Source organism: Carettochelys insculpta, chromosome 6, assembly GCF_033958435.1.
Source record: "Carettochelys insculpta isolate YL-2023 chromosome 6, ASM3395843v1, whole genome shotgun sequence".
Classification (NCBI taxonomy): Eukaryota; Metazoa; Chordata; order Testudines; family Carettochelyidae; genus Carettochelys; species Carettochelys insculpta.
The window spans coordinates 57654016-57678704 of record NC_134142.1 but is presented as its reverse complement, the minus strand read 5'-3'; the positions used below and the strand labels follow the sequence as shown (position 1 = coordinate 57678704).

Genomic DNA, 24689 nt, shown 5'->3' with positions numbered 1-24689 from the left:
TTAGCATACAATCAGTACATCATACTTTAGTAATAAAATGTCTAACTGGTCAAGAAAAATAGGCAACAACTGTTTTAGGTCAAACTTTTCAACAGTGGAAACATTTTATCCCTAGCTAAGACTAGGAAATCCACTCTGACTCAGACTGACTTACACTAATGTCTGTATTTTAAGCAAATGCTTGCTTGCTTGCAATTGTTTTTCTTTGTTTCTTTCAATAATATGTTATAATGCAACACTGCTATCATCTCTACCCTGACATGTCTTCAACCACCCTTATTTCTATCTCATGATTGAAGGACTTTACTTACAGAAGCTACGTCTACATGGGGACGCTACATCGAAATAGCTTATTCGATGAATAGCGTCTACACATCCTCCAGGGCTGGTGCCGTCGACGTTGGGCAGCACTACATCGAAGTAGGTGCTGCAGGGGAGTGTCTACGCACCAGAGCGGCCCACATCAAAATAAGGGTGCCAGGAACAGCTGCAGACAGGGTCACAGGGCGGACTAGCATTTCTGGGGCAACAACAAGCCGCTCCCTTAAAGGGCCCCTCCCAGACACACTCAGCCTGCACAGCACGCGGTCTGCAGAGCCACAGGCACGCACACCTTGTTGAAGCAGTATGGACCCCCAGCAGCAGCAGCAGCAGCCAGAGGTCCACACACCCGCCCCTGCAGGAGCAGTGCTTGTCCTGCTCAATGCTATGCAGGAGGCAGCTGGTCACCTTTTATTCGTGGAAGAGGAGCTGCCCCCAGGGGATGAGGAAGCAGCCCCAGACCTTGCTGCCCTCTGACCGCCCCCCGCTGCACACGCCGCCAGCTGTGGAGCTACCCCACGAGCATGGACTGGTGGGAGCGGCTGGTGCTTGGCAAGTGGGACAATGATCGCTGGCTCCAGAATTTCCGCATGAGCCAGCAGACATTCCTGGAGCTCTGCCAGTGGCTCACCCCCACTTTACGGCACCAGGACACCTCCATGCGACGTGCCCTCACAGTCGAGAAACGGGTCGGCATCGCTGTCTGGAAGCTGGCCACTCCAGACAGCTACCGATCCGTAGGGCAGCAGTTTGGCGTGGGCAAGGCCACTGTCGGGGCTGTCCTCATGGAGGTAAGAGGACCCGGGGGAGCCCTGGGGGGGGAGCCCGGGAGGGGGGAGCCCTGGGGTGGAGGGCCAGACACACCCTGCACACCCCTCACTGGTGCTCTCTCATGTCCTTCCCCTGCAGGTCGTCTGTGCAATCAATGCCCTGCTCCTCCACAGGCTCATGCAGCTTGGGGACCCGGATGCTGCCATCGCGAGGTTTGCCAGCCTGGGCTTCCCAAATTGCTTTGGGGCTCTGGATGGGAGACATATCCCCATCCGTGCCCCAGAGCACAGCGGAGGACGCTTCCTCAACAGGAAGGGATACCATTCGGTGGTCCTCCAGGCCTTGGTAGACAGCTGGGGCCGCTTCCTGGACATTTATGTTGGCTGGCCTGGCAGCACCCATGACGCCCGGGTATTCAGAAATTCGGGCCTGTGTTGCTGGCTGGAGGCGGGGACCTACATCCCCCAGCGGGAGATCCCTGTGGGGGACACCACCATGCCCCTCTGCGTCGTCGCAGACGTGGCGTACCCCCTCCAGCCCTGGCTCATGCACCCTTGCACAGGCCATCTCACAGCCAGCCAGGAGCGGTTCAACACGCGGTTGAACCATGCACGCCAGGTGGTCGAGCACACTTTTGGCCGCCTCAAAGGGCGCTGGAGGTGTCTCCTCACCCGCCTGGATGCAGGCCTCCCCAACATCCCCCAGGTTGTGGGCGCGTGCAGTGCACTCCCCAACCTGGTGGAGAGCAAGGGAGAGGCCTCCTTCCAGGGCTTGGCTGTGGAGGCTGGCAGGGCCGACGTGCAGCCACCCGCTTTCCCCAGTCGCCAGGTGGACCCCGAGGGGATCCGGGTCCGGAAGGTCCTGCAGGCCCATTTTGACCAGGCTGCGGGGTGAACGCTGGCAGGCCACCGACTGCACCCCCCCATCCTCCACAACACTCCCTGCCCCCACGCCCACACCACAGAGCACCCAAGAGCACACCCCCCCTACAACTTTTCTGGCAAATAAGTGGACATGTTGTTTGAAACCAAACAGTGTATTCTCTTAATAATAATTATATATAGAAAAAAGGGGGGAACTATTTACATGGGGGGGCAGGAAGCAGAACAGAATAGGGGTCCAGCAAAAACTATTTACAAATGGGGGATATGTACAAAGGGGGGGGGCCACGTCCTCGGCCCTGCACCCCTCTACTGTCCGGCGCCTGGGGTTGGAGTGCGCGACCCTTGCCTCGGCCGGAGCCCTGGCCGAGGCTGGGTGGGGGCCGGGCGAACTGGCAAATATGGCCGGCCGGTGTCCACAGGCCCCCCTCGGCAGCAGGCCCCAGGGTGACGGGCGGTGGTCGGAGTGGCGGGTGGCGCGGCGTGGGGGGCCAGGTGTTCCGCTATGCGCTCAAAGGTGCGCATGAACGCCCCCCAAGCCTCCTGGCACCAGGCCAGCGCTCACTCTTGTAGCTCCAGCTGCCGCTCCTCCACCCGCAGGCGCCGCTCCGACACCTCCAGCTAACGCAGGAGGGTTGCGAGCAGCTGGGGGTCTGTGGCTGTCCTCTGGTGGCTCCGCCACTGGCCCCATCCTGGGGCTAGTTGGTGCTCCGCCGAGGGGCTGGCCTGCTGGGATGGCCCTGGTGGGCTCTCCGGGACCACGGATACCTCGCTGGCACTGGTGCAGCTGCGGAACACGGGGGGAAGAAGAGTGGAGACAGCCGTTAGTGTGGGCCCTGACCCGTGGCCATTGTTCCCCCACCCCTCTGCTGCTGGTTCCCCATCCCCGTCCCCGGGAGATGCTGCTGATGATGGGTGTTCCTCCCCCCACAGGAGACCCTAGGTTTCGCTCCCCCCATCTCCAGGGATGGGGCATGGCGCTGTCCTGCTCGGGGGCAGGAGCTGATGCATTCTTCTGAGGGACATGCCACTGCTGTCCTTGGGGCCATGGTCATCTGGGCATGTGGAGGGCCCTGGTCATGTCTCTTGTCCCTGCCCCTTAACCCTGGGGCTGTGCACCGGGGGGTACATACCTGACGGGGTACATACCTGACGGTCCGCTCTCACGGTCGGGGGACACCCACTGGGCGGACGCCCTGCTGGAGCTCCAGGATGGGATGGCAATCCGGAGCCCCCCATCGCTGGAGGAGTACCCCCCCCCCGGCATCCCAGGGGTGGGCTCCTGGGGGGCTCCTGGGGTGCAGGGCTTGCCTCCGCGGCGGACTCCGTCCCCAGGGCCTGCTGGGGCTCGTCGGTCGAGGTGTCAAGAGTGGCTGCGGGGGAGGAGGTGTACCGGGGGCTCAGGATGGCCCTGAGCTCCCTGTAAAAGGGGCAAGTGGCGGGGGCGGCCCCAGATCAGCTGGCTGCATCCCGGGCCCAGGCGTAACCCTGCTGCAGCTCCTTTACCTTACTCCTGATGTGGTCAGCCCGGGCAGCCAGGCCCTCGGCCAGCTGAGCAAACGCATCTGCGTTCCACCTCTTGCTCCCCATTACCTGGAGCACCTCTTCCTCACCACAGAGCCCCAGCAGGTCCCAGATTTCGGCCTCCATTCAGGAGGGGCCCGGCTGCCTCTTTGCTGGCTGGCTGGGAGCCCTGGCTCCCCTTGGGGGGGGGTGCCCTGGGGGCACTTGGGGGGGCTGGCAAGTGGCCATCGCTGCAGGGGTGGTGGGTTGAGGCTGCTGCGGGCGTGCAGGCTGGCTGCATGGCAGTGCTGCTGCCTGCATGCACTCTCAGCTTCCTGCACAGGAACGCAGGGGGCAGGGAGCTTTAAGGGGCTGCTGCACGCGGCGACCATAGAGCTCAGGGGCTGGAGAGAGCGTCTCTCAACCCCTCAGCTGATGGCCACCATGGCAGACCCCGTTCTTTCAATGTTGCGGGACGTGGATCGTCCACACGTGCCCTACTTCGATGTTCAACGTTGAAGTAGGGCGCTATTCCCATCTCCTGATGGGGATAGCGACTTCGACGTCTCGCTGCCTTACATCGATTTCAACTTCGAAATAGCGCTTGCCACATGTAGACGTGGTGGGCGCTATTTCGAAGTTGGCGCGGCTACTTTGAAGTAGCCGGCTCGAGAGAGGCCCCAGCAAATAACAGCAAGCCAACATTTTGTGCACATAGCCCTGGAATTTTATAAACAAATACACAGTAATCCAAGCTAAAGTACTCTACAGAGAAGATTGACAGAGCCACGGTTGATCTTCTGGTGTTCGATTTATTGTGCCTAGTGGGGATGTGCTAAATCAAATTTATAGGGTGACCCTGTTGATAGCAGTACTCCTGTCCCTTTTAGGAGTAAGGGAAGTCAATGCGAGCACAGGTTCCCATTGACCTCCCTTAGCAGAGACAATGTGGAAGCCTGAATTAAGGTATGTAAACTCTTTCATATCCAGAACTCTCAAATAACTGGCATTTTAACCATAAGTAATTTTTAGTTACGTTTTTCATAAGTGCAGTAGGGTCTCAATATTCACAAACCTAAGGTTCGCAAATTCAATTATTTGTGAGCAGCCAGAGCCGCCGCCGCTTCCCCCGGGTTTCTGGGGCAGGGAGCCCTGTCAGCTACTGCTTCCCCTGGGGCCCCAGGGCAGGGAGCACCAACAGCTAGGGGCTGACATATTTGTGAAATTCAACATTTGTGAGGGTTCCCAATATGGAACCTTGCAAATGTTGAGACCTGACTGTACAGTATGTCAAAAGTGTTAACTTACACTGTATTTATTTGTAGTTAGTGGACAATACTATAGTTGGTAAATAAAGTATTCTGCATACATTTTTGTTTGCTTCTTAATATCTAATCTTGGGTTTTTGTTTTATTTTTGTTTTTTTTTAATGTTGTGCATTGCTAGGTATACCTCTCTGTTATCCAGAATATTTAAATATCCAGCAATCTTCCAGTCCCCGGGCTTCTGGATACAAAAGAGGTTTCTGTATATCAACTTTAGCTATGTAACTAATGTAGCTGAAATTCTAAACTTAATTTGACCTTCTCCTGTAGTGTAGACCTGCCCTAATACACAAAGTCTGTTGAGCTAGAAGGGGATTCCACTGTTCATGGGTGCTTTGGAGGGCAGGTGGGCAGATGTTTGCAATAGGGAGATTTTTACCACTTGTCTATTTGGAATTACAGTTGCTTGTTCAGCCTTCTTCCAGCTTTGTGTTTCACCTTTTTTAGATTAAATAAAGCTGATTGGTGTGGACTGCACACCTTCTGCTATATTGTGTATTTTATTGGCTCCTTAGACTGTAAATATTTCTGCCATTGATGTCCTTGAATTTAATCTGGTGTTCCCTCTTAAATTTTCTGGGGAGACTGAAGCCTGACTATACAGGTGTGCCAAGAAAAATTAATCCAAATTAACTAAAGCTGTTGGTTAAAAAAGGTATTAGTTTAACTGCATGAATCACTATGTGGACACGCTGTTTCAGAAATAAAGTGTCTCTAATCTAATTTAATTTGATATACTTTGGAAGTATAATCCTTGTGTAAAGGCAAAACTGTGCAGTTTACTATAGTTCATAGCAGGTTACTCAGAGCCACTTAGTTTCTATTTTACTGACAAGAGACCAGCACCTAGGATATTACAAGGAGAGCAGGATCAAACAGTCCCTTCATCCTGTTTCATGTGTTTTCTCCATTGGGTTGCTGGTCTCATGCTTTTCTTGAAGGTCTTTGGTTTCCTGTCTATTAGGTAATCTTAATCTTAACCACCTCAGAGAGGAGTGAAGATGTACTGTTCATACAATAAATTTACTTACCTCATCATTTTATTGTAATGAAAAGATACTTTTCTTGTGAACGATCCAGATTTTAAAATCAAATGCATGCATGGGCAAAACCTGCTGTTATAAGAATCTTGGCACCTCTATTTGCTTTTTTTGTCATGCTTTTAATTTAGGAATAAATGTACTTGCATAGCAGCAGTTCCAGGGAAACTTAACTTCTGGCAATACACTAGTCAGAGCCTTTGGAGAGAAAGTAAAGTCCATGTGCTGACTTTTCTACAAAGTTGGGCTTGGTAGAAATATCACAGCGTAGGCAGGGAACAGTTCAGCCTTAAAATCACCTGTTAGCAGGTATCAGAGGGGTAGCCATGTTAGTCTGGATGTGCAAAAGCAATGAGGGGTTGTGTGACACCTTATAGACTAACAGAAATGCATGAGCATAAACTTTCGTGGGCAAAGACCCACTTCATCAGATTCAGGGTGTGAGATGTGGGACTCTGCCAAAGAGAAGTGATTGCTGGGAAACAGAAGTCTGAAGGGAATGCCCTTGAGTGACCACCAGGGGAAATACAGAAACTGTAACTGACTTTGTTATGATTTAGATGTTTTAGTCAAAATAAATGGATCCAAATTTTTTCTCCTATGGAAAACTTATTGACCACAGTGGAATTGTATGGCCATAAATAAGGAAAGCATTTGCCCCACAATATATTTTAAGTTTAGGACTTGTTTCACATGGAATAAATATCAGTGAAAGCTATTGTGTTTAATAGTCAGATTTAAGATGGTGGTGAGTGACATGGGAGTGACAGGTTACACGTTTCATTAAGATGGTGATTACTGTTGGACTCCACTGGCTGAGACAACTAAGTTACATTTTCAGCAGTGTGTGGGAGGGTGGGGGAGAAGGAATTAGCTGCAGATTTGACAAACAACTTGCCTTTGAAAGCATGATTGAAGTTCCCTGGAACATGCCATGTAACCCTGTGAAAATGCACAGATCAAGAGTGCCTGGGAGTAAATGTTCTGACCATTAATTTTAGTGTTGCCATCCTTTTAGCATTGTATCCTTTTGTGGAGTGGTGGACATCAGGAAGTATACTGAGAGAGTATTGTGATGTTGTGCTACTGATCTGCTGTTTGTTTCTATCAAATTTGCCTTAATTGAGTTTGGTGGTTTTTTATTCTTTTTATAGGCAACGTTGCTGAGGAAGATTAATCAGATGCCTTCTGTACATTCTCCACATCACATGTGGTTTCATGCAAGCCTTGAAACACTCATCACATAATTAAAATGAATGAATAATTTGACGAGCATAATGGAAGGCACTCATACTGTCCTCCAATTGCACAAGCCCATTATGGAACTCTGTTACGTCAGCTTCTATCTTCCAAAGGGAAAAGTCAGAGGATTCACATACAAGGGCTGTGTAACTCTTGACAAAGCTAATAAACGTTTTCATAACTGCTATCGAGTAAGAGAAAGTTCAGAGACAGCAGAACTGAGGGAACAACCTTATGAAAATATTGGAGATATTTTCTTCAAGCAAACTACCACGAAAGATATTCTCACTGAGCTATACAAACTAACTGCTGAAAAAGAGAGGTTGTTAGCTGACCTACTCAGTTCACACAACGTTCTGGGTATTAAAATGGGAAATCAGGAAGGGAAGCTGCACGATGCCTCTGGAGGACTGAAATACGAAGATGATGATCTATTAAGTTTCAAGGATCAACAGGAATCCCTTTTGGGATCCATGGATAAGAAATCCAGCTTGAAAAACAAAAAGATGAGGAAATCTAGCAGAAGGAGAGAGAGCTTGGAGGAATTCATAAACAAGAAAGTGAAAAAGAAAATTCCCAGTGATTCAGAACCTTCGGTGATAAACAAGGCAGAAATGCAATTGGGAAATAACAGCTTACTTCCCTCCATATTTCCTGTTGGCAGCTCTCCTGGTTCCCTTTCCACTTCTAATTGGCAGATAGTAGAAGATAAGGATGAATTGCCATTTGACATGAATGTACCACCAGAAAGATGGCAAAAAGATGACTGTTCTCTTGAGTGCAGTGGGACTTGGAGATCAGATACAGACCTACCTAATTTTCTGTCCGAATATGAGAATCATATGTTTGAAAGCTGTATTACACATTGCAGTGCTGGTCTATTGGATGATGTAGAGGGTACGCTTAAAGAAATGAAGCTGCAGCAGAGCAGCTCTTTGCTGAACTCTTTTCAAGACAGTGCACCAAACAGATTTGAGGGCTTAAAGGAGGCTGCAGCAGCTGAAAGCCTGCATGGTTGTGAATATACTGAGCAGACTTGCGTTAAGAAACCTGCAGCCAGAGCTGTTGCTAAAGTACAGGATTTGAAACCTTGTATTCAGAAAGTGATAAAAACCCATTCAGACTCTGGTGATATTTCTTACACTGATACTCAGGGAGTTAAGGAAACAGTTACACCCGTCCTTTCTGAACTGTGCAGTGAATTTATACCAAAAGTTGAGGTATTCAGCGTAGGTGAAGCTGCTGTGGACTCAAAATACACCGTGATTCAGGAAAGGGAAAGCAAAGTGCAGTGCAAAGAAGAGAGAGTGCAGTTTATTGATGAGTCATGCAACCTTTTGGGAGCAGTCGATAAAACCCTTCTGAAAATTATCCAGAGTGACAGTATAGATGAAGCTGCAGAATGGAAGAGACTACAACACATTACAAGATCAGACAAAAACCTGCCAGGCTCAACATATGACAAAAGGGCGACAGTACCTCAGGAGAGCAAGAAGCATTTGTTTTTAAACCTGCCAACACATTTAAGAACTGATATTTCTCAGACAAGCACCAACCTTAAATCAGAAGAGAAAAGGCTGCTGTCACCCTCGTTAGTTGCGGTCTGTAATGTTTTTCATAGTTCATATCCAGAATCTAGCACATACAAACAAATGTCTCCTATTCCTTCTCCTTTATCTTCAAGACTATCTAGTCCACAGCTGCATCAAAGGATTCTTCCCCTGCCTACTCAGAATGCTGAAGAAGAATCTGTGTTGAATGACTATTGCAGAGGGAGACATGCTTTGGAATCGCAATTCTATCTGCATGCTCCTGCATCTGGAGAACTAGCATTTTCTACAAAGCAGCCAGGCCTACATCAGCTCACAGCTGGAGAGCATTTGGAAAAATGCACCTTGCAAGAAAAACTAACTGTTCACACCCAGACACAGCTATGTTCAGGTTAGTCCTATTTCTGAGCATAAACAATTCCGTCAAACCTTATATTTCCTAAATGTGTTCTTTTTAGTGATGCCCAGTTTTTAGGGCTTAAACACTGCATTTGCAATGAAAATTGTTTACTACTAAAGCTTTGATTAGAAATATATTTGTCTTTTATTAACGTCATCTTAGTTTGGGATGTTTGCTAGATATTTAGGTGCACAACATTTATCTTGTATAGCAGTGCTTTGGTATTATGTCCAACAGTTGTTTTCTTAACCCATATTAAAGATATTTAAGTTGCTTTTATCACTAGCTGAATACTTTCTCACACTTAAGATATTCATGTCTATTATATCATATGCATCCAGTTATATTTCCTAAACTGGGTGAAAATTTGTACTTGCTTATTTTCCTGTTTAATATGTTCTAGATTGTCAAAGGACTGAATATCTATTTTCTAAACCATTTTGTAGTTGATTTGGCCTGTCTGAGGGTATTTTGCTCTTGTTATGTAGGTAAACTAATTTATACTTAGTGTAAAATTGGTGCTTAGGTCAGGTAACTACAATAGGTTCATATAAATGCTGTGAAAACAAAATGTGTTTTAAACAGTGTACATGAGAATCATGCTACAGTGTTCTTTTATAGTGTGAAATATATCAGGCATGCTGGACAGTTAACATCTTGTTAACTGGCAAAACAAGTCCTAGGTTTCTCTGGGAGATTGGAGTACAGGCGAATTTTAGTTCTAGAGCATTTGGGTGTGAAGAACAAAGAGTTGCAGGAGCGGTGAGCATGCTTTGTGTCAACAATTTTACAGCCTAAAGAAGAGGGCTATGCACTTGGGCTTCTCAGAATTCCTTGGGGATCAGGGAAATGAGAAGGAATCAGAACAATGCTTCCATAACCGCAAAGTAAAACTCTAGTCACCACCATCATAAAGGTAGTTAAAAAAAATTACAGTTTTTTGAATCTTTTCTTCAATCTCTAACTACTTTCTAATACAAATCACCAAACTCCAGAAGACTATAGGATTCAGGTGTCAGTTACAGATTTCTGAGGAACTGTTGTACAATATTATGTGTGGAAGGTGTGCTGGAACAATGTATAGAGTGAACCATTGAACCAAACTGTGAACCTTATATATAATGGAAACTACTTCAAACCAGGGGTGTGGCAGCCCTGCACTCCTAGTTCAAACATCTAAGATATCTGGGTCTGATTCTGGGTTTTTGAGCTGTTGTAATGGCTACGTTTGTTCTCCATTAAACTTGGTATTTGTATGCTTCAAAACTGGCAGGATCTGTCATACTTTTGTCCAAAATCAGTGTCAGGAAAATAGAGCTTCCCTTCCAACCTCTCCTAGTCCCTTCAAACAAGCCTGCCTCCCACACAACACCATAGCAAATCTAAATATTGATTTAGAACTTGATAAAGCAAAATTCTTTTCACAAGTGGTACAGAATTGGGGGCGGGGGGGCATTGTGCATGCTGTCCTTCATGTTCTCAGTTGGACCTCCATTGGGCTGACGTATGAAAGGTCAATGTGCTGTGAATATTTAGATTAATGTTGCAGCCCCAACTGTTGTTCAGTGAGGCCAAGGCAAGCCTTCAGTTGCATGTAAGATTTTGCCTGTTTGTGCACATGTAAACTAGGTCTTTTCGCACTCTGAGCACTGTTTCCGGACAACCTGCAAGTACTATTAATAATACTCACAGTTATAACGTCTCATTTCAAGGCAGGCAGAGGGGCTCCTTCACGCTTCTCCTCTTTTTTTTCTGTTTCTGCTTTCCTACCACTAATCTCAGCTTGTGACTTTTTCTACCTGATGCCTGCAGAACTGGTTTCTTCATGTCAGCTGAGCTTCTCTATGGAGGTGCAAGATCGAGGGTTGCTTTTTTCTTTTTTTTTTTTTTTTCCTGCTCTACCCATTTGGTCTGTGTGCCTGTCTACATAAGAACATAAGAACATAAGAACATAAGAATGGCCATACTGGGTCAGACCAAAGGTCCATCAAGCCCAGCATCCCATCTGCCGACGGTGGCCAATGTCAGGTGCCCCAGAGAAGGAGAACAGAAGACAAGTGATTTATCTCCTGCCATCCATCTCCTGCCCTTGTTATGAAGGCTAGGGCACCATACTTTATCCCTGGCTAATAGCCATTTATGGACCTGACCTGCAAAAATTTATCAAGCTCTTTTTTAAACCCTAATAGAGTCCTGGCCTTCACAGCCTCCTCGGGCAAGGAGTTCCACAGGTTGACTGTGCGCTGTGTGAAGAAAAATTTCCTTTTATTAGTTTTGAACCTACTACCCATCAATTTCATTTGGTGTCCCCTAGTTCTTGTATTATGGGAAAAGGTAAATAATTTTTCTATATTCACTTTCTCCACACCATTCATGATTTTATATACCTCTATCATATCGCCCCTCAATCGCCTCTTTTCCAAACTGAAAAGTCCCAGTCTCTCTAGCCTCTCCCCATATGGGACCCTTTCCAAGCCCCTAATCATCTTAGTCGCCCTTTTCTGAACCTTTTCTAATGCCAATATATCTTTTTTGAGGTGAGGAGACCACATCTGCACGCAGTACTCGAGATGTGGGCGTACCATAGTTTTATATAGGGGAAGTATGATATCTTTTGTCTTATTATCGATCCCTTTTTTAATAATTCCTAACATCCTATTTGCCTTACTAACTGCCGCTGCACACTGCGTGGATGTCTTCAGAGAACTATCCACTATAACTCCAAGATCCCTTTCCTGATCTGTCGTAGCTAATTTTGACCCCATCATGTAGTACGTGTAATTTGGGTTATTTTTTCCAACATGCATTACCTTACACTTACCCACATTAAATTTCATTTGCCATTTTGTTTAGATGATTATAGCCATTTGTAGGTTATTGTGAAGATTGTCTAGGCGTGGTCTAAAATTAGAAGTCATGGGCTGAATATTAGAGGGATGGAAAAGATGGCAGATAGACACTGTTGAGGGAGACAAGCTGATTGTGAGGCAGGGAAACTGGCAATGGAGAGTGAGTGGGAGACTGACGCACAGCAACAGGCTGAACAAGGGTGAAGAGGCAGGACTAGAGCATCAGGTGGGAATTTTTCTGTATAAAGGTCTGAATTATACAATTTCACCCCTTTATAAGATCTATGATAGCACAACCAGTCTTTGTTTTTTCTTATTATTATTTGTATAACAGTACTATCTAGGAACCATAGCTATGGTCCAAGATTTCATTGTGGTACGTGCTCTAAAAAACTGGAATCAGCCATTTGTGGCTGTTCAAGGAATGGGGCGGAGGGGAAGCAATGGGGAACAGATCATGTCTCAGGCAACTCATGGTGCTCTGAAAGTGCTGCGAGGGAGAGGGAGAGGGAGGAGTAGGAACTGTGTCTCTTCCATGCACTGGGGTGCCAGAAGTGTGTGGGGGGCATACAGGAGGCCTGCAGGGCTGCAAAGTGGAACCCCAATGAGCTGCTGTGGTCTACTGAGTTGAAGGAGGGCCACTCATGCATTCCACTCCCTATTCTCAGTTGCCCATTGGTGTCTTAGAGTGCTGGATATGGTCCTCTTTTACAAATAGAACTAATTAAGATTATTTTTATGTGAATACTACAGGAGGAATGAGCGTGAGCCTTGAAGTTCACATCTAGTTTTTACTGACATTTAGTCACATTTAGATTTGTGGTTGTGGTTTGTTACCCCTGCATAACTCAAATTTTTGCACAAGTGTGGGCTCGGAGGAGCCGGGAAACTGACCAGCCCACCAGGGCCAATCAGTTTCCTGGCTCTGAGAGTGGTGGGGAGCCCGGAACCAGGGAGCAGCCTAGTTCCTGTCTTCCCACTGCTTGCAGGCACCGGGAAACTGGCCAACTCACGGCTGGTCAGTTTCCTGGTTCCGCCAGTGCAGGGCATCGGGAACCAGGCTGCTGTTTGGTTCCCAGTTTCCTTCTGCTTGTGGGATGGGGAAACTGACCAGCCCACTGGGGCTGGTCAATTTCCTGGCTGCTTCTCCCTGCCTTCCTCCAGTAGCGCAGCAGTCAGGTTGACAGCCATGCAGCTGGGTGAAGGCAGGGGAAAGGGGCCACAGGGCAGTTCCAAGTTGTGCTTAACTCACGTTGAAGCAAGTTATGTGCAGCTTATAGCTGTGTATTTTGAGGGTTTACTATATAAAGTTCGATCCAAGCCAAAGAGTTCAGATTTGGTTCTGAACATCTCCAAAATTTAGAGAGGAATGAGTTCAGGTTTGTGGTTAAGATCAATCTTTAACAAAATATGCTGTGTTGCAAAATTGTTTTGTTCCGGGTTGATTACATATTATAAATTGTCACTGTATATACTGAATTTAAAATATAGGTATGGAATTTCTTAGTAATATAGTCAGTCTCCAGTTCTCAGCTGGGCTGGGAAAAATGTGTATTTTTGTTTCGCAAAATTTTCTAGAGGCTCTCAATACTTTTTAAAACAACTTGTTCTCAACTACAGTGCTTGTTTCAAAGTTTGCATTGTTTCACTCTCACCTTGGAAACTACTGAAGTTTATCATTGGTGTTAGTCAGCATTAATTAAGGAAAAAAATTCTTTGAAGTATAGTACAGTAAAAAGTTTTCAGTGCTGCATTGGCAAAAAAGTGATCTCATGTTTTTTTTTATTCTTGTTGCTGTTTTTATTTATTTTTTAAAGACCAATATCCAACTTTCAGTGATATAGCTATGAATGAAACTTTTCATGGAGCTCTGCGAAAGCATTTCTTTCTTGACTCCCGCAGCTGTCAACTGAAGTCATAAGACTAAGAGAATCCCTGTCATAAGATGGTGATTATGACTTATGTTCTGTTACAAATAGGTTTTGGTAGATATTTACCCTCTTTTATTCTGGAATACTCACTGCATGCTTCTTCAGTTTAAACTGGAATACGTGGCTGGCTATGGATAGTAGTAGATGCACAAAAAGCAATCCTATGATTTGGTGAGCAGAGGGTGTGCTAAGTATCTTCTTCCCTGGCTTCTTGCCATCCCCTTATTTATAGCAAGTGGCATGTTTTGGTAGCATTGGGCTTATATGTTTTGTTGCTCAGTTTGACTTTCCATTCTTCACTTCAACATGCAGATTTTAGCATCTCAGCAGTTATAGTTGCACTGGAGGACAATGCTGGCTCACTAAGCAGGCTACAGCTTTTATTTTATCGAGTCAGCTATTAACTGGACAAATTGTATGGTCTAAAAGTAATTAATTAGTAAAATGCTAAGGAACAATTTCTCCAGGTAGCAATGCTGTTTGAATTATTAAAGTCCAGACTAAAAATCTTAAGAGCAGATTAAGTTTGGCAAGCAATAATAAAATAAGTCCCATTTTGAAGTTTGTGTTGCTTACCATGGCATGCAAACTTTGCTGGCACAGAGGTCTAACACCAAACCTTCTGTTGCAATTCTCTAATCCGTCACTCTCTTGTCTGGCAACATCCATAATCGGGAATGATTTCAATTAGCCATTTGACCACTTATCATGGTCCCTAAAGTTTTTTTACACCCATCAGTCTTGGCTCTCCATGTTCTGTGCTGTTATTTAACTCCAATTTGCCCTTAAATGTCTTCTAAGGGCCCAGTAAGCACTGGAGGTGTTGGTAATTCTGCTAGACAATAATGACCACCTGTGGTTTGGCACATTCTCTTATTCAGCATCGGTTACGTCCCAAGAATGCCAGACTAGAGTGGTTCAACCTGCATCATTTTCCTGAGGGGAGAGACTTCTGTGTTTATTAGGCAATGAGCTAACCTTATTCACTGTGGGAAGAGAAGCAAAGGGGCGGGTGATACTGAGATAAGTGGGGAAGAAGGAAGGAACAACAAAGCAGGAGTGCTGGTTTAAAAGGGGAAAGTAGGCCAATCAATTACTTATCTAAGGTGTTTCTACACAAATACAAGAAGCCTGGGAAACAAAAAGGAAAAATTAGAGGCCCTGGCACAGTCAAAGCAGGGGTATGAGGTGACTGGAATAATGGAGGCTTGGTGGGATGACTTGCATGAGTGGAGCACTGTCATGGAAGGGTATAAACTGTTCAGGAAGGACAGGCAGGGGAGAAAAGGAGGAAGAGTGGCACTGTATGTAAGAAAGCAGTATGATTGCTCTGAGCTCCAGTATATGGAGGGAGAAAAGCAAGTTGAGAGTTCTTATGTTAAGTTTAGAGACGGAAGCAACAGAGTTGGTGTGGTTGGTGTCTGCTATAGGCCACCAGATCAGGTAGATGAAGTAGACGAGCATTTCTTCAGACAGCTAAGAGAAGGTTCCAAATCAGAGGCTCTGGTTCTCATGGAAGACTTCAATCACCCTGACATATGTTGGGAGACCAATACAGCAGCACACAGACAATCCAGGAAGTTTTTGGAGAATATTGGGGATAACTTCTTGGTACAAGTGCTGAAGGAACTGACCAGGAGCTGTGTGCAGCTTGACCTGGTACTCACAAACGGGAGAATTAGTAGGAGAAATAGAAGTGGGTGGCTGCAGTGATCATGCGATGGTGGATTTCGGGATCCTGATAAAATGAAGAATGGTGAGCAGTAAAATACAGAATCTTGATTTTGGAAGAACAGACTTTGATTCCCTGAGAATATTGATGGGCAGGATCCCCTTGGAAGCTAATATGAAGCGGAAAGGAGTTCAGGAGAACTGACAGTGTTTTCAAGAAGCCTTATGGAAGGCACAGGTATAAATCATCCTGATGCTTACCATGTTTGCGTTTCTTACTATGGAACTAGCTTGTCTTACCAGGAAAATCCTTGGTGAGCTTAAACTTGGAAAGGATGCATATAAGAGGTGCTAACTTGGACAGATGACTAAAGAAAGATATAAATGTTGTTGGAAAATGCAGGGGAGAATCAGGAAGGCAAAAGCACAATTGGAACGGCAGCTAACAAGGGATGTGAAAGGTAACAAGAAAGGTTTTTGTAGACCTGTTGACAATAAGAGGGTGATCAGGGATGCTGTGGGGCTATTACTGGATGAGGAAGGTAACCTGGTGACAGATGATGTGGGAAAAAGCTGAAATACTCTGCTTTTTTTGCCTCTGTCTTCACGGACAAGGTCAGCTCCCAGAGTAGTGCATTGCCTAATTGCCATTTCCTTGGTGGGGAAAGAACAGGTTAAGGGCTATTTAGAAAAGCTAGATGCACACAAATCCATGGGCCCAGATTTAACACATTCAAGCATGCTGAGAGAATTGGCAGATGTCATTGCAGAGGCTTTGGACATCATCTTTGAAACTCATGGAGATTGGGAGAGGTCCCAGATGACTGAAAAAAGGCTAAGGTAATGTCCATCTTCAATAAAGGAAAGAAAGACATTACAGAGAACTATAGACCGGTCAGCCTTACCTCAGTCCCCGGAAAAATCATGGAGAGGATCCTGAAGGAATCCATTTTGAAGCACTTGGAAGAGGGGAAAGTGATAGAGGTTAGTCAGCATGGATTCACCAAGGGCAAGTCATGCCTGACCAATCTGATTAGTTTCTGTGATGAGGTAACTAGCTCTGTGGACACAGGAAAGTCAATGTATGTGATACACCTTGACTTTAGCAGATTTTTTGACATAATTTCCTACAGTATTCTTGCCTATAAGTTAAGAAAGTGTGGATTGGATAAATGGACCGTAAGATGGATAGAAAGCTGGCTAGATGGTCAGGCCCAACGGTGGTGATCAATTGTTCAATGTCTGGTTGGCAGTCGGTTTCAAATAGAGTACACCAAGGATCAGTTCTAAGGCTAGTAGTGACCAATGTATTTGTCAGAGACCTGGATGAGGAGATGGATTGCATCCTCAGCAAATTTTCAGGTGACATTAAGCTAGGGGGACAGGTAGATATGTTGGATGGTAGGGCTAGGTTCCAGAGTGACCTAGATAAATTGGAGGATTGGGACAAAGAAATCTCCTGAAGCTCAACAAGGAGAAGTGCAGAGTCCTGCACTTGTAATGGAAGAATCCCAAGCATTGTTACAGGCTGGGGACAAACTGGGTAAGTAGCAGTACAGCAGAAGAGAACCTCGGGATTACAGGGGATGAGGGGCTGGATATGAGTTAACAGTGTACCCTTGTAGCCAAGAAGACTAATGGCATGTTGGAGTGCATTAGGAGAAGCATTTCCAGCAGGTCTAGAGAAGTTATTATTCCCCTCTCTTTGGTATCGGGGAGGCAACATCTGGAGTATTGCGTTCAGGTCTGGGCCTCCCATTAGAGATAGGGTGTGGAGGCCTTGTAGAAAGGCCCAACTGAGGGCAACAAAAATGGTTAGGAGGCTGGAGCACATGACCTAAAGGAGAGTTCTTAAAAAGTATGGAGAGTGGTTGTTCTCAGTAGTAACTGATGGCAGAACAGGGAGCAATGGTCTCAAGTTACAGAATTCTGAAAGTAGAGCCCGCTTAACAAGACTCTGAGAGTCCTTTCCTTTGGAACAGTTTAGTACAGTCCTACTTTTCTGTATTCTCAGAAAATTATAAACATTGGTAAACCTATTTTAGCTGTCCCTGCATTTAATACAAACATCATATTGGGGCACAAATTAAGTTGATTTCACTGAGCAAGATCCCATTCCCTCTGCTGAATAGCTAACAAATCTAAGTAAAGCAGGACCAAACTGTATTTAGATAAATGCACCCAACGCATCTTTCCCCTTCCAGCTAGCTAGAAAGGGAAGATCAGATCCTGCTTATGCAAGTTGAAGACATGATTGCAGAACTCTTTATTGTCAGAACCAGCCATTCAAAAGTCATGCATCACATTCACCAAAATCATGAGGTTCTATAAAAACAGATGTTTTGTGTTCTCTTAGAGTTTTGGGTGTGTGTGTGTGGGTGTAGGTTTTTTTTTGTTTGTTTGTTTTTTATTTTTTGGTAAGCTGAGATTTGTGTGTATCAACAAGAGCTATGATTTTTAAAGAAACCACCAAATATCATGAGACTAATATCGGGTACTAGTGTCATTGCATCCTGTCACCTTGTATGTTTATTTAGTCTAACACACAGGGCCTGATTTGGCTGAGCTTTGTGGGACTTCTGAAATATGAGTAATAATGGTTTATAGGAGAGACAGAAGACTTATTAACTGTGACCTCAACAGACATGCAGATTAGTTAAGCCCCCATCTATGATATGAATTAGGGCCATGTGGCAACCAGATCCTCTGATTAAGCTGTAACTATAGTGGAGGCAAGACCTAAATCACGTGCCTGAACTGTGGAATCCCCTAAAGATTAATTTTAAAATTTGTTGAGTTCATATGAAAAAATGTTGCAATTCAGGGTCTTGCTTGTTATAATTCCTTTTCTTACATGACATCATGGCTTATTTCCTGTCACTGTGGTGTCTTCATAGAAGAAACATTAAGTGGTGAAATCTCATTTTGGATGCACAATGATTTTGTTTCCTTTCCCTGTTTCAGAGGTGTCAGAATAAAAAATGTTGAATACAGAGACACTAATTCTACTCTCATAAAAACACAATATACGTAATCTTTGTCTTCTGCATATATAAATACATCATCTTTCTCCACTCTGAGAGTAACTGAACTTGTTCTCTGAACCACAATCAGTTTCAGATATGTCCCAGCTCAGACTTTTTGTCTCCAAAAGGTAAACCTTTCCTCCGGCTTCCCCTGCAGACTGTCTCTCCAGCCTTAAGGAATCTGTCTCAGCAGCAAGACTGCACCTTTCTCTAAAGTAAATGTTACACTAGTAAATAAAGTTCTGGAGAAACTATTCAGAGCTGTTTTATACTTAAATAATAAAGAGTAATGCTCTGGCACATTGCCTTAGGAAGTAGTATCTGGCCCAGGAGAGGGAGCAGTGGTATTTTTCTTACATTTTTGAAGTGCATCCTGTGGTAGAACAGGAAACTGATAGTAAGCATTCCAAATTCTGGCAAAGCTTCTGTGACCTTAGGTGAGTCATGTAATATTTGTGCCTCAGTCTCCTCCTCTTTAAACTGTGTGTAATACCACCTCATGAGGGTGTATCAAACATAACTCATTTGGTAAACTTTAAACTTATTGGCTTAATAGATTGATGTACATTAAGCACAAGGTATCATATTACTACAGTTGATCTCACATTGACAAGGTTAATGGGCCCAGCCTGTGACTGGGTCTGGGTTGGGTCTGCTCTTTGCTGACTCTATCTGTGAACACAAATTTTTTGGTAGCTAGTAGCAAGAATGGTAGACTCTCCAGGTTTTTTATTTTTTTTCATCAGGGTAAGGTTTCATTCACCTCTGAAATTCCTAACTAAAGTAGAACTGGACTTCCACATCAATTAAGTCATAGATTTACTGGCTTATTTTTATAAGGATGAGAAGAGGCTAAAATAGGAGACAGCTGATATTATAGTGATTCTTTATGCTTTTTGTTTGTAGAATGAATAGGGTGTCGGTGCGGGCGGTTGTGAGCAATGGTCACTAACCCCACACCAGTGACCCGTCCGGATCCTCAGAAGGCCTAGAGAATGGAACAAGGAGGGGACAGCGGAGACCTGGCGACGAGTGGAGGTCGCCCCACCCCACTGCAGACCGCCCCCACCCACCTCCGGCAGGAGGCCCCAGGGTTGTGCACTTGACCTATATCGCTGCGTGAGAGGCTGAGAGGTTTTTCCCTGGCAGGCAGGAGGCTGGCTCTTAGGACGGAGGGTGAGACAAGAAGAGGAAGGCTTGGAGGGTATATAAACTGCTACTATATTTATTCAAGCCAGCAGCATGCAAACAAACAACAAAACATGTAAAACAAACACATAAGGCAATTCATTACAACGTTTTTGAACAGGCTTTGTACTTTGTTAAACACTTATAGCTACTACTTCTATATTAAACTGTAACAACTATATATTGCTTAAACACTTACAATAATAATAAGTAGTAAAGACTCCATAAGGCAGACCTGTATGGTTATCTTTAATATGACGGAGGTAAAAAGGTAGTTAGAAGGAAAGTAAAAGGAAAGAGGTATAGGAATTTGAGTTAATTTTAGCTCCGGGCAGCGGAAGGTCAGTATGCCTTCCCCATTTACGCCCCGGCTGGTTTCCTAGGCCAGCCTATTGGAGACCGTAGGGCTCTGCCTGCTAGGGCCTCCTCCCAGCTGAGTGAGGAATTTGAAACCTCCCCAGCTGGGCCTTGGAGGATAGGGGTAGGTAAGGGAGTTAGGTAGGACGCAGGGTTGTCTGGGAAACCGGGAGGTTAAACCTCCACCGGGTCAGTTCACCTGCACCTTAAGTTAACAAGTACATATATCTGGCTACTACTACTAACTAGGCAACCAATTTAACTGATTTAAACTATAACTATAAAACTATTAATACAAGTGTGCAGTTTTCAAGTTGGTAATTTTAATCTGGGCAGTTAGGCCCGGCCTTGGGGTCGAACCCCTGGGTGTGGCCCCTCCTTGGCCCTGGAAGGGTGTGGTCCAGGTCACGACCCCGAACCCCCTGATGTGGGGACCCAATGCCCAAAGTATTAAGTTGTCTGAGAGAACAGCCTGGGCTAGGCCTCAGGCCTGTAGTAGTTTGATTAGCCTGGGCTAGGCCTCAGGCCTGTGGTAGTTTACGTGTCCGGTCGTTGCAGTCCCAGTCAGGTAGGTAGGTCTCGTCCAGAAGATGGTGTCGACGCTGCAAAATGGTGGGTGGCGGCGGGAGCAAGGGTGCCGCTAGTGATAAGGCCAGTTCGCCACCCGACTGATTCACCTCAGGGCCTGCTTGCTGCTCCCTCGACGGTGTGGTCACTGAGGTAAAGATGGGGGCTGGCACCACAGCAGCTGATGGACGCTCCTGGTGCTGCCTCAGGAGCTCTTCGCAAAGTCAGGAGCTCTTTGCAAAGTCTTCAGGCGGCAGCGCCACCTCACAGCTAAGCCTGAGCTGCAGTGATCAGCTCTGGGCAGCACTGCCTAGAGGCAGATGCTGCTGTGATTTCAGCTCTTCTGAATCAGGAGCTCTTCGAAAAGTCTTCTTCGCTGCTGTGCTGCGCCCAGACTGACTGACCCCCCCACCCCCAGACTGACTCTGGGTGCCGTGCTGTGCCGCCTTTTATTTGGTGTTCTCATGCGTGATTCATGATTTGATTTTAATATTCATGATCTTGTCCATGGTTTTCAACCAGGTCCTCCAGCCTGTGGAAGTTTCTAGAATCTCTCCACAGGTGCCCAATCAGAGGCCTGGATTTTGAATCTCAGGTCATGAATTATTTATGAGTTCAAGTTACCGGGGAAACCAACTGACACAGAGTGACCGTTACAGGGGGCTGCTAAATGGCAGCCTATATGACTTTAGATTCTACCTGTACCTGTAATGATGTTTAATGGCCAAAGGCTTGTTTCCCCTGACCCACGGGGACGATAATGCCCAAGGGATAAAAATCCCTGACATAGGGTTTATAAATACTGTGCTTTTTTGTGATGGTATTTGCTGGTACTGAGTACAGGCACCTTGGCAGCCCCAAGTCAGGGTGGGTGCGGGAGGTGAGCCAGCAGATTACAAGCTCCTCTGTTTTTAACCAAAAAAAAAAAAAAAAACAGCACTGTCTAAATATCTTCTCTAAGTGATTCAGAGAACTGCTGCTAATTAGCGTTTTAAAAATACTATGGGTTTTGTCCATAAATAATTCACATATCTTAAACTGAGTTTGCACAGTCACATATAAAAGTCATTCAGTTTCTGACATGTAATTCACATGAAAGCAGTGCACATGAATGGTACTTGGTTCACAGTAGGAAAATCATTGTGAATACTTTGTCCATTTTGCAAAGAATTGAGAGTTTGGGGTAAAACCGCTCTTCTTTCTAGTTTTCATACATTCAGATTTGTATGATTTTTAAAACTGTGGGTTATCACACTTCAGTCTGTCTTTGTGAAGCTTTCTAAGCAAAAGAAAGAGCATCCACATATACTGCAGAGACTGAAAGGGCTAACATAGTCTTGTTCAGATAATTACATGATCTGTCAATCGATCTAAATTTTGAAAATTATTAAAATATCTTTTTTCATTTTAAAATGCACTTTGGGTTTACAGTAACTGGGTATCATGTTAGATCCAATGGTAACTGAATGGAACTGCAGTGACTTAATGCAGTATATATCTGAAAACATAAGAGGGAGCTGAGAGAAGGTGTAAAGGAGGACATAACAGGATATCTGCTACCCTTCTGTGATTTGCTTAAATAAAGAATCTGGTTCAAACCAGACAGCTTGTTTACCTGACTCAAAAGTACAGTTTAGGTGACCTTCTCCCTCCCCTCCACTAGCCTTCCTTTTCTTTCTCCTCCTCCTCCCCAGCACAGACACATACTCCATAGGTATGCTGAGACCACTGCCCAGCATGCTGACAAATATTGTCTCATTATTTCCTTGTACTCACACAATTTTCGTTGTCTTCTCTTCTGCTTGGTCTCTGCTCCAAAGGCTTATGATCTACTTATTTTGTTCTGTGTTTGCACAGTGGCTACTACAGTGGGAAACTGGTCCATGACTATAGTTCCTGCATGCTACAGAAATGTAATAAAAGGTATAGATCTTGAAAAGTGAATGTAAGCGGTTGATAGGGAAACTGTGTAGGATATAGCTCAGTAAGAGCAATGTGTTTTTAGCCAGTGAGTCCAGTTTTTAACTAAAATATACACCTATTTTTTTTAAAGGGGAAAAGTAGTCCAGGAAAAGTCAGTATAGTCTCCTGGAGGAAAAGAGTAGCCGTAAATGAGAAGTTTACCTCTCAAGAAACAAATAATACAATCAAAAATACTTAGTATTTGGTACTGATCCAAACAACACAGCAGTCATACTAAAAGGAAAAGTAATCGGCATCATTAGCTGACCTTTTGAGCTGTTACGAAATAGTATCTGTTTGCATACAAATAATCCTTACTTTAATTGAAGGCCATGGATTTCCATTTCACCTTAGATCTGCAAAATGTGATACACCTTCATTCAACTTTCCAATTACTTAGAATAACTAAAATTATCAACAAATGGCAAATTGATTCATTTGTATCCCTCTGAAATGTGGTGACATCGCTTTTGGATGAACAGTTTGAAATTACCCCAGTATTTCAGGCCAAACCATTCTTAGGGATACCTTAATCAACATATCATTGATGTGGTTAGGTAACTGCTCCTTCCCAGTTTTGGGCAGTAATATTGTGGTAGCCATCAGAGCATTTGGCTTATATTTATGTAGGAGAAAGCTATTTCTAAGAGTCTTAGATTCATAGAAGACTAAAATTGGAAGTGACCTTGGGAGGTCATCAAGTCCTGTCCTCTGCACTCATGGCAGGACCAAGCACCAACTGGATCATCCCTTAGAGATGTTTATCTCTTAAATATCTTGCTCTAATTTAAGCCCATTGGTTCTTGTTCTATCATCAGAAGTTAAGGAGAATAATTTTTCTCTTTCCTCTTTGTAACAATCTTTTAGGTACTTAAAACCAGTTATCATCTCCCCTTTCAATTCTTTTCTTTTCCAAACTAAACAAACCCAGTTCTTTCTGTCGTCCCTTATAGGTCCTGTTTTCTAATACTACTACTGCTGCTTAAACTTTGTTCTCTGCGTGGAGCATAGGTCATCTACAAGTATCTTCCACTTCACTCTGTCTTGGGACAAAACTTCTAGCTGGCTCCAGGTGTACCCCAGTTGATGTCCTTCAATCTCAGTAGACCTTCTCCATGTTGTCTGAGGTCTTCCTCTTTTGCATTTTCCTTATGGGTTCCATGTGAGAGCTTGACGATGGACGATGGTTTTCTGAGAGCATGGCCTAGCACGCCCCACTTTTTTATCTTGATTTCAATGTCGATTGGTGGTTCTTCTGCTCTGTTCCAAAGCACCTCATTTGTGATGAAGTCTTGCCGTTTGAGGTGAAGGATGTACCTCAGGCTTCTGTTTATGAATGTCTGGAACTTGTAATTTGAAGACTATTTAGTGCATCAGGTCTCACATCCATACAAGAGCACACTGTTCACATTTGTGTTGAAGATCCGCAGTTTTGTCTTTGCAGATATTATTTGTGAACTCCATATGGAATGGAGAGTTGGTTTCCCTATCCTGGCATTGATGTCCTTCTCTGTTCCTCCATCTATGCCCATAATACTCCCCAAGTAGGTGAACTGCTCCATATCTCCCAGGTTATCCCTTCCCAGTATGATGATGGTGTTGGATCAGTTGATCCTAGTTGTCTTTGTCTTTCCCTTCTTAATGCTCAGCTCAGTTATTGAAGCAGTTTTGTCTAGTGTTGTGACCTTTTCTTTCATATTGGTGTGAAAGGAAGGTGACATCATCGGCAAAATCAATGTCCTCTAGCTATTTGAAAAGTGTCCACTGAATGCCTCAGATGGTCATCTGTTCTGTTCATAATCCAGTCAGTCCGTTGTGATCAAGAACAGGAGACAATAGGCACCCTTGTTGCACTCCCAACAGTATGCTGAAGGTTTCTGTCAAGACATCATTGTGAATAACTTTGGCATCCTATCCAAAATGATTAAGTTGATTCATTCAACGTAGGAACCCTCAGCATGCCATGGTGTTGCAGCAGTTTCCATGGTGTTGCAGCTGGATTACCCCTGGCTTCTGGCTCCCCTCCACTTGCAGAGAGGGGAAACTGATCAGGACAGCAGCCTTGTTCAGTTTCCTAGCTCCAGTCAGTGAAAGGTAGCCAGGAA

General features: G+C 44.9%; 1 protein-coding gene across 1 annotated transcript in view; it reads left to right on the top strand.

Annotated features, from left to right (window-relative positions):
* Positions 1-7118: 7118 nt before the first annotated feature.
* FMN1 (formin 1) overlaps positions 7119-24689 on the top strand; it is a 360158-nt gene continuing 342587 nt past the window's right edge. The window contains exon 1 of the mRNA XM_074996955.1: positions 7119-9024. Within this exon, the coding sequence (XP_074853056.1) occupies positions 7119-9024 (1906 nt within the window). The remainder of the gene's footprint in view (positions 9025-24689) is intronic.